The sequence below is a fragment of the Taeniopygia guttata genome, chromosome 3 (assembly GCF_048771995.1).
Source record: "Taeniopygia guttata chromosome 3, bTaeGut7.mat, whole genome shotgun sequence".
NCBI lineage: Eukaryota > Metazoa > Chordata > Aves > Passeriformes > Estrildidae > Taeniopygia > Taeniopygia guttata.
The window spans coordinates 35,390,511-35,407,921 of NC_133027.1; the positions used below are offsets into that span (position 1 = coordinate 35,390,511).

The following is a 17,411-nucleotide window of genomic DNA, read 5'->3' on the forward strand; positions in this document are numbered from 1 at the left end:
GAAAGCACACAATCATTTATTTTCTGAACATGGCCAAATTAATCTATTGCAAATGGAAAGACATCTGAGACAATCATATATTACCTCATGTGGTCTGGTATTTCCTAGTAATTTCAGTAGCTAAATGTCAGTAGAAGTCTCAGAGCTAGAATCAAAGAAAGGGAAAAATGACACTAAATATGTCAAATTGTCCTGCTGCTGGAATGGACACAGACAGACAACTATGACCATTGAGAAGGAAAATGTCCCCAAATGGGAGAGGAGCTTGAACAGAGAGATTGATTCTTTTTGGTTTGAGGATTTCACAACTTTACTTGCAATTGTGGTGGGCCAGCCCTGGCCAGCAGGTAAGTAAGCACCCATATGGCTACTCACTCATGCCTTTGTTCCTTTACCAGCATGATGAGGCAGAGAATAGGAAGAAAAAAGCAAGAAAATATCTGAGTTTAAAGTTTAATAAATGAAGAGGAAAAAAAGATCAAACAAAAATGGAACCAAGTGATGCAAGTGCAGTAACTCATCACTTCTCACAAGCAGACTGATGCTCAGGTATTCTCTGAGCAACCACAAACTTGGAAGACAACTCTCTTTCCGTTTCTTCCTCTACCACCACTTTCACTGCTGTGTTTGATGCTGTATAGTACAGGATATCCCCCTGACTAATTCAGATCAGCTGTCCCTGCTGTGTCCCCCTGCTAACTTCTTGCCCCTCTTTACTGGGGAAAGTGGGTGCAGAGTGAGAAATAAGAGAAAGTTCACCTAAAGTCAAAATATTGACGTTGGAGCCACAAACCACAGCACCATGGGGGCTATTATGAAGAAGGTTGCTCCATACATGCAAAATAAATTAGGGGTAATTTAAAGAAGCTGAAAAATATTTTAAAGATGGAATATTTTGGTGTAGTATGAATTATTTCCTTCCACAAATCGCTCAGTCATACTTAGATACTTAGATATTTCTCTGTTGTTGGATATTTATTATTTTTAGATGTTTGTTATTGTTAATTGTTTACTATTGTTACTTATCTGTTACTAAGTACCTATTATTAGAATATTTAAAATAGACTCTCAACAAGGTAAAGGCCTTGTCAAGCCTGTAAAGGGGAGAAATGATGCCTTAAGTTTTAGCATTCATATTTTTAGATTCTGTGCTGCCTAGGTGTGTAGTTCTGAGCTGCATATTAAGTGTTTTTAAGCTCTCTTCACAGAGTAGGTAGAAAAAACAATTCCTTTTCTAGCTTGAGACCAAGGACAACCATTACAAGTTTCAGGCCCAAGAGCATAAGCAATGGTGGACTGAAGAGAAGAAACAAGAAGGATGGGACTTCATAATCTGAACCTGTAATTGGACAATTAACCCCAATATGCAAATGGATCAAAACTTATAAAAGTGTGAGACCTCGTGATTGGTCGTTCATTTTTTTCTGACTATTTTGGGTTCATCTTGGGTGTTGCCCCGGTTGGGCTCTTGTGCTGCCCAAGGTGTATCCATGAAAGCCTTTTAATAAATCCCTACTTTATTCTTTAACTCTGTCTAGCCTCTGTTCCAGGTCAGCCTTCTCAAGGCTTCATGGGAACCTGAAGCTGTCACAGAAATTAGGCAGAACAAATGGTAAACTAATTTAGAAAAAATATTTTATTCATAAAATGACTCAACATTGGTGCATAGACAAAATATCTTGGAGCAAGATAATTTCATCCCTGAATACGAAAGTCAGAATAATTTTGTTCTTCCTTCAATACTGAAAACTAAAATAATAACAGAAAAATTATATCCAGAGTGGGTGCTGTGAAGCCTCAGCTCCTTGTCTTTGGATGTGTAAAACTGAGGTATCCAACACTTTGTAGGATCACTTCCTACATTAGGATCATTTAATGAGTAAAGGGCATGCCCTTGAAATAATAATACTTATTCCAAATAACCATAAAACCTTGATTATCCAAAACATCATATGATGTAGGAATGCAGAAAATGTCTTCCTTCACTCTCAAGCAAAGAGGCAAATCTTAATTCAGAAACAATATACATAATAAACGTAAGTTTTACAAAAAAAAACAGATTTTATGTTTTAAAGTTGGACCTCTAACTTCACCAGAACAAAGAAGGTAAAGAACTCACATTAGTATCCATGACATTTTAAAATATTTGCTGCCAGTTGTGAACTTTCCTAAGCATATATACATTGCTATCAAACACTGGTAAATGTAGTACAAGATACACAGGGAATTTCCTTTTGGCAGTGAAGACATCATAATAATCATCCCAGCTGGATGTCATAGGAGTGACAGGTAAGCCACTCTTAGAATGACATCTAAGAATGCACTGGATACAAAAGTCAACTCTGTCTTTGGTTTTGAAACACATTCAGATATGAAGAATACACCCACCCACCCCACCCCCATTTTCTTCTGTATTGCCTGGGGATTTTCTTCTCAAAGTCCCACCACTGGAAGTTATCTGCACACATTTCTGTTGAAAATAAATCTAACAATAGTTTTCAACACAGGTATCTTCATTCTTCACATCTTCAAAAAGGCAACCTAAAAAAGGATGCAAAAACAATACTGTGATTAATTTCAACATTGCAGGTAAAACAAAGATGCTTCTGTATTAACAGAAATTATATATTATAATAATATTTTTACTTACTATCACACCAGTACAATGAGAAAACAGAGGCTGTATTTGTTATTTTTCCACCTCTCCTCTACCTAACATGTCTCCTAAAAATTCTCAAACTTTCTTTTTTTGTTCAAGCACTGCCTGCATTGCAGAACTAAAACTTTTTTCCCTCAGGATAACAAAGAATGTTTATCTCATCTAACTTCAAAAGCTATTTGATAGTAGTTTGACTAGCTTAGATTAAATCTTTGATACATTCCCAGTTTTGTCTGAATATTAGTTTGTTGGAACAGTGCTGTCACTCTAAGTCAAATCCTGATTCCAAAGTCACAATGAGAAGTCCAAAGTCATATAGAAAACTGTCTTACATTTTGAAATAACCAGGAACCTAAATCTTACTGAGGGGAGAAGGCAAATACTTGTATATGATCAGAAGATAGCAAATGATGTACCTCTTCTCTTTACTCCACTAAGTGAACTGTCTAACAGTTATTTAGAAGGAAAGTGATCTATCAAATACAAGAGATCTACAGGATTTCTGCTGTTCCAAATTTATTTGCTCTTGGTCACATGCATGCAGCAGTTTCTCCTGTATGGTTTTGATTTTGTTTAGCCTTCTTCAGGATCTGCAGCATACTAATGTAGAAAGTTAAGTTAGCTGACTGGAAATGACACATCCAGATTCTTATCTGCCAAAGAGATTGCTTCACGTATTTTTTGCTGACCACAAAGACAGAAAAACACATGTACAGATGCCTTCACAAAAACACAAGAATAAAGGAAAAAAAAAAAAAAAAGACTACCAGGTTACACTGTCTTCTGAATAGATACAACCTATTTCTCCTGTCCGATGAAAAACATACCAGAAAAAAACTTCTGAGACAGACATTTTTTCAACTTTCTGTTGAAAGCTCTCTGCAAGAGCTTTCAACAATCACTTAAGTGAAGATTAAAATTACCATCAATTACAACTTTGAATTTTCAGAGATGACCCCAAACACCACTCTACTCAATGCTGTGATGAAAGAACTCATGAAGCATGATGAACCAGAAGGAATTGAATGCAAGCATGAAAAAAATCACTGAATATGCAGAACAGAGGATAAAATAGAGTTAAAACACTCCTTTTGGATCCTGTGCCCAAAGTATGTTTAAGAGAGTTATATGTCTGCTATAAAGGATGCAAAAAAAGCAGCAATTTTTAACATATATAAGATGGTTCTCAGAGAATCAGTCACACAAAGGATTCATGTCTAAATAATACATCTACAAGGCATAAATGGGACATGACAACAATTCTGAGTTAAGAATAGAAAAACAATCATGCAAACTCACTTCCTGAACACTCTTTTGCTACTCCAAGACTGACAGCAATAACCCAGTAGAAAATTGCAGTTACTGCATGGAAGAGTTTGTACAGACAACAAAACTGAGATCCCTGAAATTTCCAAATCATTATTTTCTTCTTCCAAACTCAAACTAAAATTCAAAAACATAATTTTTTTTGTCTTATATTAAATATATGGAAGAAACTGTTTATTGTAAGGATGGTGAGGCATTGGAACAGGATGCCCAGAGAAGTTGTGGATGCCCCTTCCCTGGAAGCACTCAAGGCCAGGCTGGATGGGGCTTTGAGCAACGTTGTCTAGTGGGAGGTATCCCTGCCTGTGGTGGGAGGTTGGAAGGAGATGATCTCTAAGGTCCTTTCCAACCCACTCCAAACCATTCTATCATTCTGTGATTTAAAGAACATACATTTTCAGAAATGGTCTATAGGCAAACCTTGCCAGTAATCAGCTGTCTGGCCAGGTTGGAAGTTGGCCTGCTTTTCCCATGAAAATCTCATCCCACTGACACATGTCCATAAAGTGTTTTTTTCAGCTCCATCAGCATTTCCCAGCAGTAAGCTGCTACATCAAAATAATTTCTGTCAGCTCAACCAAGGGGTGTTGTAAAAACCAAAGACTACTCGTCATGTAGGGAAATTTATCCACTACACCAAAGATTCCCACCCTCAAAGAAAAAAGTTGAAAGCAAATCAATATGCTTGTCACCTTTCTCATGATTTAGTTGCTCAGAAAAGTAGAGACGTATACATAATTATGAGCAAATGTAAAATCTTAGCTCTGTGGAATGGTCATAAGTTATACAGGCTAGGAATGAAACCCTGGCACCAGGCAAATCAAAGACAAAACTCACATTGACACTCACAATGTGGGAGATTTGTCTTTGCATTGCAAGGAAAAAATAGAAAAATTAAGAAAAGCAATAACCATCTCAATACACAAGACTCAAAATTTTAAGCAGATTTTTCTACCTGAGATTGCAGAGTCGTTTGCTACACAGTTTTGAAGTGCCATTAGAGTGGATATATTTGTTTAATTTGACTGCTTGCTATATTTTATAATGCATGAAATACACTTTTCTTTTCCTTTGATTATTTGCAGCATAATGCTTCCCTAGACTGCTAGGCTCTCCTACTGCCCAATAAACTGAAAAGCAACAAAAGTAATAAATTATTACTGTCTGTGTTTATATTTACTACCAATGTGAATGAAAAGAGCACATTAGATCATTCCTACAGCTGACATATCAGTAAAAAAAAATGCAAATCAAGCTGTTAAAAAACACCTGCAACCCATGAAAGTACTTCAGAACAAAATCAACTGAAATGAAACCACTTATGAAGTTCCAACTTATCCATCCAAAGTTCAATATGAAGCATATAAAAGATTCCTTTATTATACTGTTGATGCAGATGCAGTTGGATATCTAAACAGCAGTAAATTATATCTTCTACATAAGAAATTAATTACTATAGGTTGGGAAAATGAGACTACGTGGTTCTCCCCAAGTTTTACAACTATTAGGATACATTCTCTAAAGGACAGACAACTACTAGCTTCTTCCAGCTTTAGAAACAGTGCTTTCAGCAGTCTGCACATCAGTATTTCACTGTTATGAGAGCATTTTTTTTCCTTTCCTCTCAATTATTTCTGAAGATTTAATCTTACTATGTCACGGAGTATCAAGTGTATATCAGCACTCCATCCCATTAGTTTCCACAGAGCCAGAAGCTGCCAAGACCTCTGGATAATGAACAAACATAAACTCCACATTTTCAAACATTTTAAGAGATATCAATACAGAGGGAGCACCAGAGCACCACAGACATATGAACAATAGATACATCTTACAAAATCACTCTTTCGGTAAACAACAAAGCAGCATCAGCTTTGTTAAAATCTCCCAGAGTCAGGACAAGTTAAGAAATCCAGGTAAAAATGCTGAGTTTTAGATGTGCTCTCTTGGCTTTCTCAGGAAAATCATAGAATTGTTTGGGGTGGACGAAACCCATAAAAATTATCTAGTTCAAATTCCATTTGCCATGAGCAACCTGGTCAAGTGAAATATGTCCAAACACCAAGGAGTAAAAGGTGAAAGAAAACAGCTTGAACTTCTTAAAATATTTTTTAAACTATGGAGACCTAACGAATTTAGAGATAAAAGAAGATGGTTCCAGATGACTGAAGCTGGTGAAAAGAAATCTCTTTTAACAAGTGCTAACAGTAGGTGAGCTGGCAGAGTGAATGACTGCTGTAAGAGAAGCAGGAGCAAGACATAAGAAGCTGAACAACATATTTTAAAGAAATACAATCTGCAAATCAGCTAAGCAAGGAAAAATAAGTTTAATCTTTAAATCAGCTGCAAGAACCATAACAGGAGCCAGATCCTTACTTGCACAAAACAGGAAATAATATGTCAAAAGTTGCATTCCCATGATGTAACAAAACCTTTGAATCTGTTCTTGTATTGTTCTCTTTTAAGGAGTCCAAGTGAATGGTGAAAAAAAATCCCTATGTATGTCTCTCAAAGCTGACAATGAAGGATTTTTAATACCTATGTCTCTCCTAAGAGCTAAACGAAAGTATGTAGAAGATACAGAATTTCTCTTCAGTTTTAGAGAGGGAATTGTACTTCAGTTTACTCTTGCTTAATTATAAAGGAAAATAGTGAGTTGAAAGTAGTTATGTATGCTTCAGCTTCAGCAGAAGAAATTAAATCTCTAAATGCTTCCTAAAATATGACTATTGCGGTTTTTTCCACTGCACAACAAATAATAAAACACCACTCAGCTCAAACCTGAAGTTTAAATGTATAAAAGACATTTTACTGTTGTCTTCTTTGAACATTAGACCAATTTTTAAACACTACCACACCCAGTTCATAATGCTACATTGTGTTTTAGAATAACACATCTTACATGGCTATCTTAAATCATATCTACAGCGACAGTCTGTACATAGACAGATACCCATGCTTCAATTCTGCACATGTGCTAGTGTGAAATCAGGCATGATGAAATGACTGCAGAGGAAATGCTGATTACACACCAACAAGGCTACAGCCTACAATCAACATCAAATGCTGTATTTATTTCTACTCAAGGCTGACAGGTAATCAAGCAATGCCATGCCATCCATGTGCACAGGAAGAGAATAACCTTCCCAAAAAGACAAGGACAACTGTGGGCAGACCTCTGCTCCTAGATCCAGCTGTGCTGGATGATACTAATCTCACAGTCTCATGGTGTCTCTGTGCTGCAAGTTACCATTCCTCTCTCCCCACAAAACACTACTTCAGAGTTTCTCCTACTGTCTGTGCAGACTGATACACCAAACTCTGCCTTCTGGTCTGCACTAAATGGATGGGTTTATCCTAGAAACAAGAAAGGGAGGAATTGCACAAACAATTCTCCTGGCAGATCACAGGGGAGAGACAAATCTCTGGTGGAAATGAGAGTGAAAAGATGAGGATAGTGTTTTTTTCCACATGTACAGCTGGATTTGAAAGATAACATATACTCAAAGACTCAGACCAGTCTAATATATCCAGATTTGTATTGCTACAAATGTTATGGCTAGTGCTAAGTGGCTTAAGCCTTAATAACTACAGCTAGTACAACTGCTTGTGTGGTTGCAATTATACTGCAGTCAAGATGCCCTGTACATAGAATACACTTCTACCTTGGAAAAAGAATCAGAGAAAGTGATATAAACATGTTTGTGTGAATATAACTGAACCTACATATCCCTTATCCCCATATTTAATAATGCACTAATACCACTACAGGGACAATGTGCATAAACAGAAAAGGCCATAACCCTCCCTGACACATTTCTCACTCCTGTACAATAATGACAGATCAACGAGTGGGAGGATTAAAGCATCTGCACCATGTCTAGATTCCAGCTCTATAAATATTTTATTTCTGATAAACTCTGCAAGAAGTTTGGTGTTGCCATAGGTGCTGAAAAGACACAGAGCAGGCAAAGGAATAAGGTCTTTCCCAGAGGGGAAACGGTGCTCCTTCCATTCCCACACCACCACCAAAAGCAGTGACAATTTATAACTGTTACCATTACCCTTTGGATTAGCAGCTACTGGCAATAGCTGGTTATAAATAGCCACATTAAATCTTAAGAGTTCACCTGCCTACCCACACCACACAGTTTATATATTTGTTCTCACCTAACAATCTAGGATCAAGTCTGCTGATGCACAAATACCCTGTTCCAGAAATACATTTGGCACCAGTGTGAATGAATGGACACAAAGCAGATGGCATTAGATGAGCAGAGACGTGAGAGAACATTAACTGCTATATTTACACTTGCTCCCACTGAATCCAGAGACCCATAAAAAAGCAGCTGTCTTTTCCAGACTTGAATGTTACCAAGCTGTTGCATATTACCCCTAGATCTCTGGGGTGGCTTCTGGGGAGAGCAGAAGCATTTTTAGAGGAAATTGGAGAGTAAAGGAACATGTTCACTACTACAAGAGTAAGAGGAGCCAGAGACAGAATCATTATAGTTGGAAAAGACCTCCAAGATGATTGAACCCATCAATCATTGAAATGAGCCTACCTTGACAGTATACTATGTACTTGCCCCACAGGGCCTCCTGGTAGCCTGCAAACTCACTCCAGCAGTAAAGATGTCCTCTGTAACTCTGATGGTTAGTTCTTTTTCTTCTGTACTCCAGGCTCTTGTGATAATAGTTGACCCTTGGGGCACTTGTTTCCTGTTTCTTCTATGGCATGGAGGTCATGTAAGCAGACTTAGCTGCTCTAACATCCCCTCCACAGCCCATCATGGCAGCCACTTCACACAGCCTGCCAACAATAATTGTTTCATGTTCTCTCACACAGGGAAAGTTTCCCAACATGCTTTAAATGCCATGCAGTGGGAAGTCTGGTTTTGAGTATGCACCAGCATATGTTTTATCTAATTATCCTTCCTTTACATTTTTGGTCTAAGAAAACCAAGGGAACATCAGCCTGTGCTCATAGCACCATAACTTCATACCACTAGATCGGTATGTCTTATTTTACGATAGAAACAAAATTTTTTGAGCAAAAATGTTTCTAGAGGAACACAAGTCCCTTGAAAAGGTCACTAAAACAATACTACAGATTGACAGGACAGATGCAGTTGTACAAGCCAAGTTTAAAATATTTAATGAAATAACAAAATGAATGTGTAGGGTCAGTCTAAAAGTGTTCAAGACTATCACTATCATACTCAAGTTCCAAAGAAACTAAAATACATCTGGCATACTCTCTCAGACAAACACAGCAGCACTGTGATGCAGGACTATGTCATGAAGGCAATAATGAAGCCAACAGAAGCACAGATTGTGGAGCCATGTTATGCCAGCAAACTAAAACCCTGCAAAGTGAGTTGAAGAACAATGGGATGTGGAATGGTGGCTTTGCAGTCTGACCTACTAACCCCTTCAGGCCTCACATCTGGGTATGGAGGAGGAGACATTCTGTGAAGGATTCTTTACATCACTTACTCCACAGGAAGTCGAGGTCATTCTTTAGCAGAAATGTCTGCAGGGAATGTCACATCCCTGCACATGTATTGTGCTTGAGTATTGTGCTTCAAAGAGCTTTAAGGTCTTATAAGAAACATAATTTTGGTCAGTGCTATGCTACCAGAGAAGCAGAGGAACAGAGGTGGCAATGAAAGCTGGGAAGAGCCTGGCTTCAGCAGATCTATCATCTGAAGAGTGAAATTCCCCAGAACTCCTAGGAGAAGGCTAGGGAAAAGTAAGTCTTCCACTGTACAGTGTGAAAGGCACTGTAAATTTGTGGGCTTTCCAGTCTTCAATGCAGGAAGAAACTGATTAGATAAATGACCACTCAGATAAATCACTTCTGTCCAAGCTGGAGAAAATGTGAAATACAACCAAAACAACCAAGCAGAAAGAGAATTAGACTCCTTTCATTCAATTTCTAGTGGAATTCATTTCAACCAAAGCAAAGGTTTCCTTCCTTAAATATGATTTCTCAATCTGATAATGTACCTCCAGGATTTAAGAAATAAACCCATCTATAAATCAATATGCATTCTTTCAACCTAATCCTTCATAAAGTATTAATTTCTTATAATAATGGAGCTAGATTTGAAATGTGACAGAGATAAATGAGAAAAAGAAAGATATTCCTCCAACATACCAGGCTGTGCATGTGTACTGCAAGCTATCACTCTGCTGCTGTTAACAGTTGCATGATGAAACTTGCCAAAGCATTAGCGAGAAAGCCACTGGCAGTTGCAAAAACAGTAGAAAAGAAATCCCTGCATGTTTTTAGCTGATATGAAGACAAGCAATTCTTTAACATTTTAGATCAAGTAGTTCTTTGTATGAAAGAATGAGATGGCTATTTATCTTTTTGTTTCTTTACACCTAGAAGCTCCAAAACGTCATGGCTTTATTTTGGTTTCTGCCAACCTTTCCTCATTAGCCTGTACTATTTTTATTTCCACAGCAGATGTTACTTCTTGAGGTACCCATCATTGAGACAGGCACGGGAATAGCAGTATTATTTACTTTTGCTAGTCTTACAAACACTTTTTTGAATGTAAGCCATAACAGTGGGTACTAATGTTACATTACAATTACAGATATAAAACAAACTGAGCTAAAAACCCCATAGAATTTGGGATTTTCTTAGTCAACACCAGATGAAGTTTGGTTTTTACTGTAGTAGTCACCACACTCAAAACTAATCATGCAGTCAGAGCAGCACATATGTTTCTGCATCAAGTAGTTTTAAACTGCAGCAAAAAACATTTGTTTAAGCATATATATTCATGGGCAGTTGTGAAACACAGGTTAACATAAAACAAGCGAGGCACTGCAAGCTGCTGTGTCAATGAACTGCATGCTAGCTGTATCCTAAAGCTAGACACGTGAAGAAATTAATGCCTGACAGCCCAAATTGAAGCATATGATGCAGCTTCTAAAACCTTCTTAAGCCTTGCTGAAAGGTGTGTCATGAGGCTGAATTGGAGGAGGGTGGGTCTGCCAACCCTTTCCAAGCTCTGCACTCCAGTGGGCTATTCCACACACACAGTCTGCAGTCATGGCAGGACTTGCACGGTTCCCTGAGAGCCACGTCACTGTAAGCCTTTGTCAGATTTTGTAGCTCTCATGCCACTAAACTTCTCTGCACTCTTGTGAATCAGTTTCAACTGATCAGAATCAATAATATACTGCTGTATCTTCCCCAGAAAGGAAAAGAACTGACACACTGGTGCTGCTGTGGCATTCAGCAGCTGTATTTTTTATAGTATTTCAGCATTGAAGATGAGGATGAAAAAAGCCCTGAACAAGGCACTATGAACAGTCTGCTGTCTTATAAAACAAAGGTCTAAACAGAGAAATATATTAATTTATTTTGTTGACCATGAAGCAAGTGAATTGTACCTAATTCCAGAGAGAATAAAAAAGGTGAGCTAAGTGGCCACATAACCTCACTTAAACAGTGAATCTTCTCTCTCAAAATAAAGTATGATGCATGTCAGGTGTGTTTCACAGCACACAATGCACTTATGTCTTTGATTAGATGCTAGCTTACCCAGATGTGGGATGTTCTGGTCATTTGCATGGCTGTTGCTTTCAATTAGAGGCTCTTAGGTGGTATTCTCTACAACAAAATTTATCCTATCTCACCAAAATACCTTCTTACTCTATTTTAATCCTATTATTTCTCAAAGAGAGGGAAGTGCTAACATATGTGAAAGAGAAGAACTGGTTTTACGTCTTTACTACACAGTAACACAGCTGGATTCTAAGGTGGCAAATGTGTCCTTTCCTCTCCTTTCAGACATGAAGTACTGTAGCATACTCTAAAACAGAAAGGTGACTTTCAAGTGCTGCATCAACCAAATCAGAAAAATTAATAATATATTCTTCTATTACCAGCTTCATTTTCCAGCTCAAATGATCCCTTCACCATAAACTAACATTTTCTCTATTATTCCCTATTATTGTATCATTCCCCACAGTAACTCATATTGTCTTTCTCTGATTTTTTAACCACTACTCCTAATCAATCCTTCTCCTTTAAACCCACACAACACATCTTTCATCAGGATTTACCTCCAACCTGCACTATGTCAGCTATACTGCAGTAGGAGATAAAGTCTTGATCACAGTTTCTCCAGGAAAAGCAAGATGACTACAAAAATAGTTTCCCAGCTGCAGCAGTAGGTAAAATCTAGGAGTCAGAATCCCCTTCAGGGCCTGGCTGGAGATGCCTTTCCTTGCTTATGTTTCTTGTCTTTTTTCTCTCCTCAACTTCCTTGACCTTTATAGGAGTAAAACAGCAGGCTAAGATTATTTCAGGTCTAGAAGAAGCATGGTGGAAAGATAAAGAGGAACTGAACAGGAAACTTAAGAAGAAAGGAGAAGAAAGCAATATATCTTGCTACAAACTAAAGTGTAGGCAAGCATTTGCACTAAATAAAAGAGATGTAATTGGGGTGCATTAACAAAGCTATCACGCAGGCATCAACCAAAGAAATTATTTGGGTTTCCCTCACACTCTCCTTAACACCCAGTGTAAAAGCAATACAGTTATCTCCAGGATTAACAACTGGCAAGATGCCAGAGACATTAGATATTAATATTGTTGGTCAATGCAACTTTGAATTTTAATTTAATGAAAATCAGTCTTTCTCTTTTTGTCCAAATTTAGGCTCCTGTTCAGAGTCTGTTTTAGGCCAATCATAAGACAACCTTCTCATCTCTTACATTTTCTGAAATGCCTCAGAAAACACAACAGAGGTAAAACTGACACGGGAAATTATAGAGCAGCACCAGAGGTCACACGCTCTGCCATCAAACAGTCTGATTTATTAAAAACTACTGTGGTAAGGTGCTTTACAAACAAAGTGGCCACAAGGAAACAAGCCAACCACTGTTTTTAATTCTCCACTTGCTGATGGCCTGGAGGGTATAATTGCAGTTTAATTTTGCTTTTGTCTCTAAACTGTTACTTTTTTTATCTAAAAAGAAAATCTGCCAAACCCCGAAAGCCAAGAAATAGTCTACCCTCTTCATATCTTACAATTTTTATAGTTAGTCATGTCATAGAAACCAGTACACAGATGTAAATTGGGTTTATAAGAGTCTCCCTTAGCAAATGCTACAGGAGCAGAGCACACTGTTATGCCATGCTGAAAATTCTGGGATATCTTGCCACATACTCAATGTTGCCACAGTGTCAGACATGGCCATCTCTTGGCCATTTCTCAACATACCAAGGCCAAATGCTACCTGACATATGATTTGAAATACCAGTAAGATGTGAGGAGGGGAGAGAGAGAGCATGACATAAAATGGATGTATTAGACAACAGAAATAAATCATATCTTTTATTGAGGGATTTGCTATATGCTCACATTTACAAACAATCTTTATTTTTACATGCAATACAAACAATCAAATCTACCATAACTCAAAAAAAACCAACCAAACAAACAAACAAAAAAAACAAAAACAGTAAAGGAGATTAAAGGACAATGTGGTACTGTTATGTAACACTTTGAAACTAGATACGTTGAACATATGTCTTCATTAGGTTATCTTTTGAAAACTTCATGGGGAAAAAAAAAAGCAAGTTTGGAAAGTTAGCTGCTTAAATTCTCTCTTTGCTTCCTGGCAATTAAAGCTGGAATGAGAATAAATACCTCCCTGCATGAGGTATGAGGATTAATTTGTTTGTGTATATAAATGGGTATTTAAGTATCAACTACTATTTTATTTTTAACACCTTATTGGGACTACTGCATTCCTACCAGAGTTCAGCTTTTGGCAAGAGATTAAGACTGAGTTAAAACAGGAACAGGTGTTTGGAAGATGATATGGCTGAAATAAAAGCACAAACCAAGAAGATGAAGGGGAAAAATTATATAAGGCATTCATTTGTATCCTGTGAAATAGAGAGACACACAGAAGAAAACAAAAACACAATAACTAAGAGATATTTAGGGAAATGTCTTTTCCTACTATGATTCATTCCCAAGGGGACAGAGTCTGAGCAGGGCCGTCCTTTGGTCCCAGGTCATCCTGTTCCTGTACAATCTCACGATGCCTATTAAATGGCCAAGCATTCAGTAAACACTGCTTAATACTGGTTGGGTAATAAAACATTTTCAAAACCTCTAAAGGATGTGGGATTTTAAGGCCACTCTAAGTGAGATCTGCGCTCCTAAATTATATCAGGTATTTTTACAATGTGGATTTCTGGTCTCTTAAATCCCTTTAGCCATTACTAGGTGAAACTGATTTTTATTTCTAGGGATTGAGCACATTCTTTTGGCAGCTGCAATCAGAACAAAAGCTGAAACCATCCATTTTAAGGCTCAAACTCATGAAAACAGATGTTTTCTTGGTAAAAAGAACCATTGAAGCTTCATAAGAAAATACAGTATTTACCATTTTTAGAATATTTTTCCCATAGCAAGAAGATAATTGAAGAAAAAAGCTTTCAAGTAGTTTGCTTTTTTGAAAGCAGACAGTGTTCAAACATTAATTCTGCAAGTTAAACCTCTTTCCATCAAGATTTACTATTAATTTCATACTAAAGTAAAAGTAAATAAAGTGAAGATTTTTAAAGGCAAAGATCTGCGGGAAAGTAGTTGTTGAAAGATGTATGAGGTTTGCTACTACTGTGTTTATTGACACATTCTAGTGAGAGTAGGACATGATATACAAAATAAATAAAATTTAACTATGGAGATACTGGGAAGACTCTCCATGGGCAGCATGAGCCCTCACTCTGGGAATTCTCAATGTGATTGAACCTCAAAAGTCAGAAGTTTGACTGAGAACATCACAAGAAATTAAAATGGTTGTCTAGACTATACTGAAGTCCCTTATGTCTTTCATTATGAAAAAGCATGCCTGTAGAACAACTGAGAGAAGAAATGCAGTAATGTAATTTCTGCATGCTAGATGTTTATTTTCCTGGTATTATATGATTCTTGCATTTTAAGAAGGTTTCATTCAATTAACTTTGACTTCAGTACATTAACATTGCATCCTTTTCTAAGTATTTCTTGTCAGTAGTCACCCATGAGACAGAAGTCTATTAAATTAGCAAGAGAGTAAGAACAATTTTTAAAACAAGTGATGACAGAGAATTCTCTTTGAAAACAATACTGAAAAAACAATTTTGACCAGAGACAAATTCCCTTGTCCTTTTGATTCTAATGATTTCCTCAATAATAACATGGTTATTCAGAAGTTGAACTTTGCCCTGGATTTTTGATTCTGTACACACATTGGAACATCTCTATTGTCCAAGGCAGGCAATTATTCATGTGGTGAAGTGCTTATAGGAGTCAAATATAGACTCATAAATAGCTTATGGATTCCTGCCTCTGACAGGCACCAGACAATTTTAAACACTTATTCTCTATCAGGACAGATTTGGAAAATTTTGATGAATGCATCAATTAATGGCAATTGAAAGTTAATTTGCCTTCTAAAAGGAAGGGCTGTACAAGGAATCAGGGATCTTAAGACAGAGGTTGACTCATTGATTATCCATAATGTTATCTACCATAACAGGACTAAATTAAACGAAATACAAGAATTCCATGAGGTCTCATCTATAAACCACACCAATTACTGTTAGTCTGTGAAGTAAAAACTGCTCACAGAAGCTAGGATAAACATCTGATAGCATAGAATCCAGAGCAAAACCCTTTCTGAACCAGTCTCTTCATCAGAATCCTATCCCAGTATGTCAGAAGAGCAGCAACAGTGGGAAATGGAAGTTAACACTCTCAAGCAGAGGTCAGACTGACCCTACTCACTGGCATCAGGACAGCAACTTCCACTGCAGGGACAGGACTGACCTTTTGCAACAATGACCTTTTGCATACTGTAGCATGACTGGAAGATTCTGAATCTCAGAACCCTGATACAGTTCTTCTCAATCATGACTATTCAAAAACAGGAATAAACCCAAACATAGACATTTAATAATTCAAAGCCAAACACTCATCCTAAGCACAGCCTTTTTTCCTCACCAAATGAAATCTCAAAGATTATACAAGGACCCCAGCAGACTTCACTATTGTATTTCACCAGAGAAGTATGCATTTCTTTGGTGGGAGGTTAAGCAATAACCAAACACTCTTGCAAAGTTCCTCCCCACTGTGTTGGCACACCTGTATAGTCACTGCAAAATGCCAAAGAGGCAGAAGGAAGAGAAAAGGTTACATGACAAGAGGCTGGGGGAGATGGAAAGGCTACCTTAGATTAGATGGGTTGCTGCTGAATAGAAAACTACCACCCTCAATACCACAACAATGGGAGCTGATGTACAGATCATTAAAATAGTCAAAATAAAGGTACAGGCAGTGTCATGTGAATGAACACTGAATGGACATGGTATTAAAACATCTGCAAATGCACTCTGGAAGCAGTGTGTTCCACAGGCAGCTTTTTTCACCTTTATACAGAGAAATCAAGTAAGGAAGCAGAATACGGAAGGCAGCTTTCTATATCATAATATAATATAATAAATATAATATAATATAATATAATATAATATAATATAATATAATATAATATAATATAATATAATATAATATAATATAATATAATATAATATAATATAATATAATATAATATAATATAATATAATATAATATAATATAATATAATATAATATAATATAATATCAAATCATATCATATCATATCATATCATATCATATCATATCATATCAATCATCATATAATATTCTGTTACTTCTTGAAGTTAGTTTCATGTCTGATTTATCATAGAAGATATAGGTAAATGATTCCATATGTCTTCTCTGAACTCCAGGTGACCCTGCCTAGAAGCCCCAGACCTCTGCTCTCCACAAAGTTTTCTGTTACTTCTTCTAAATTTTGAGGAAGATTTCACATCCTTAAAGATGTGAAATGTACCAAAAATTAGGCAAACAGGAAAATCTCAGGCATTTACACACATTTAAACACAACCACCAAACCAATCTCCCAAGAAAACCTTCAGATTTAAATCCAGAGAACTGGATTTAAAAAGTGGAGTGCAGGTGCATCTATTGAACAGTGCACCCTCTCCTCTTACATCACTCTTATTTACACATTTCATTTCTAATAAGAACATATCAGCTCTGAAACTGAGGGATGTGTATGCACTAGTACCACAGCATATGCTTGCACTGTGACAGAACCAAAGGGTTAAGACAGAAATTCCTGTGAGCATTCCCTATCTCTCTTCATAACCATTTCATGGAGCTCATAAACAAACTGTTTCCCTCCATACTCACTTTCTGCAGCCTCTCTTTTCTGTCCACTTTTGCCACGCTTTGATTTAAATTTGAAATCATCTCCTTGGATCATGCAATATGTTTTTAATCTTTCAGCCAAGTGCTATGCACAGCTTTTATCTG

The 17,411-nt window shown here is 37.0% G+C and overlaps 1 protein-coding gene across 1 annotated transcript in view; it reads right to left on the reverse strand.

Moving 5' to 3' along the window:
• Window positions 1-1,618: 1,618 nt before the first annotated feature.
• UBE3D (ubiquitin protein ligase E3D) overlaps window positions 1,619-17,411 on the reverse strand; it is a 78,200-nt gene continuing 62,407 nt past the window's right edge. The window contains exon 10 of the mRNA XM_030267509.4: window positions 1,619-2,541. Coding sequence (XP_030123369.4) covers window positions 2,521-2,541 — 21 coding nt within the window. The 3' untranslated portion in view covers window positions 1,619-2,520. The remainder of the gene's footprint in view (window positions 2,542-17,411) is intronic.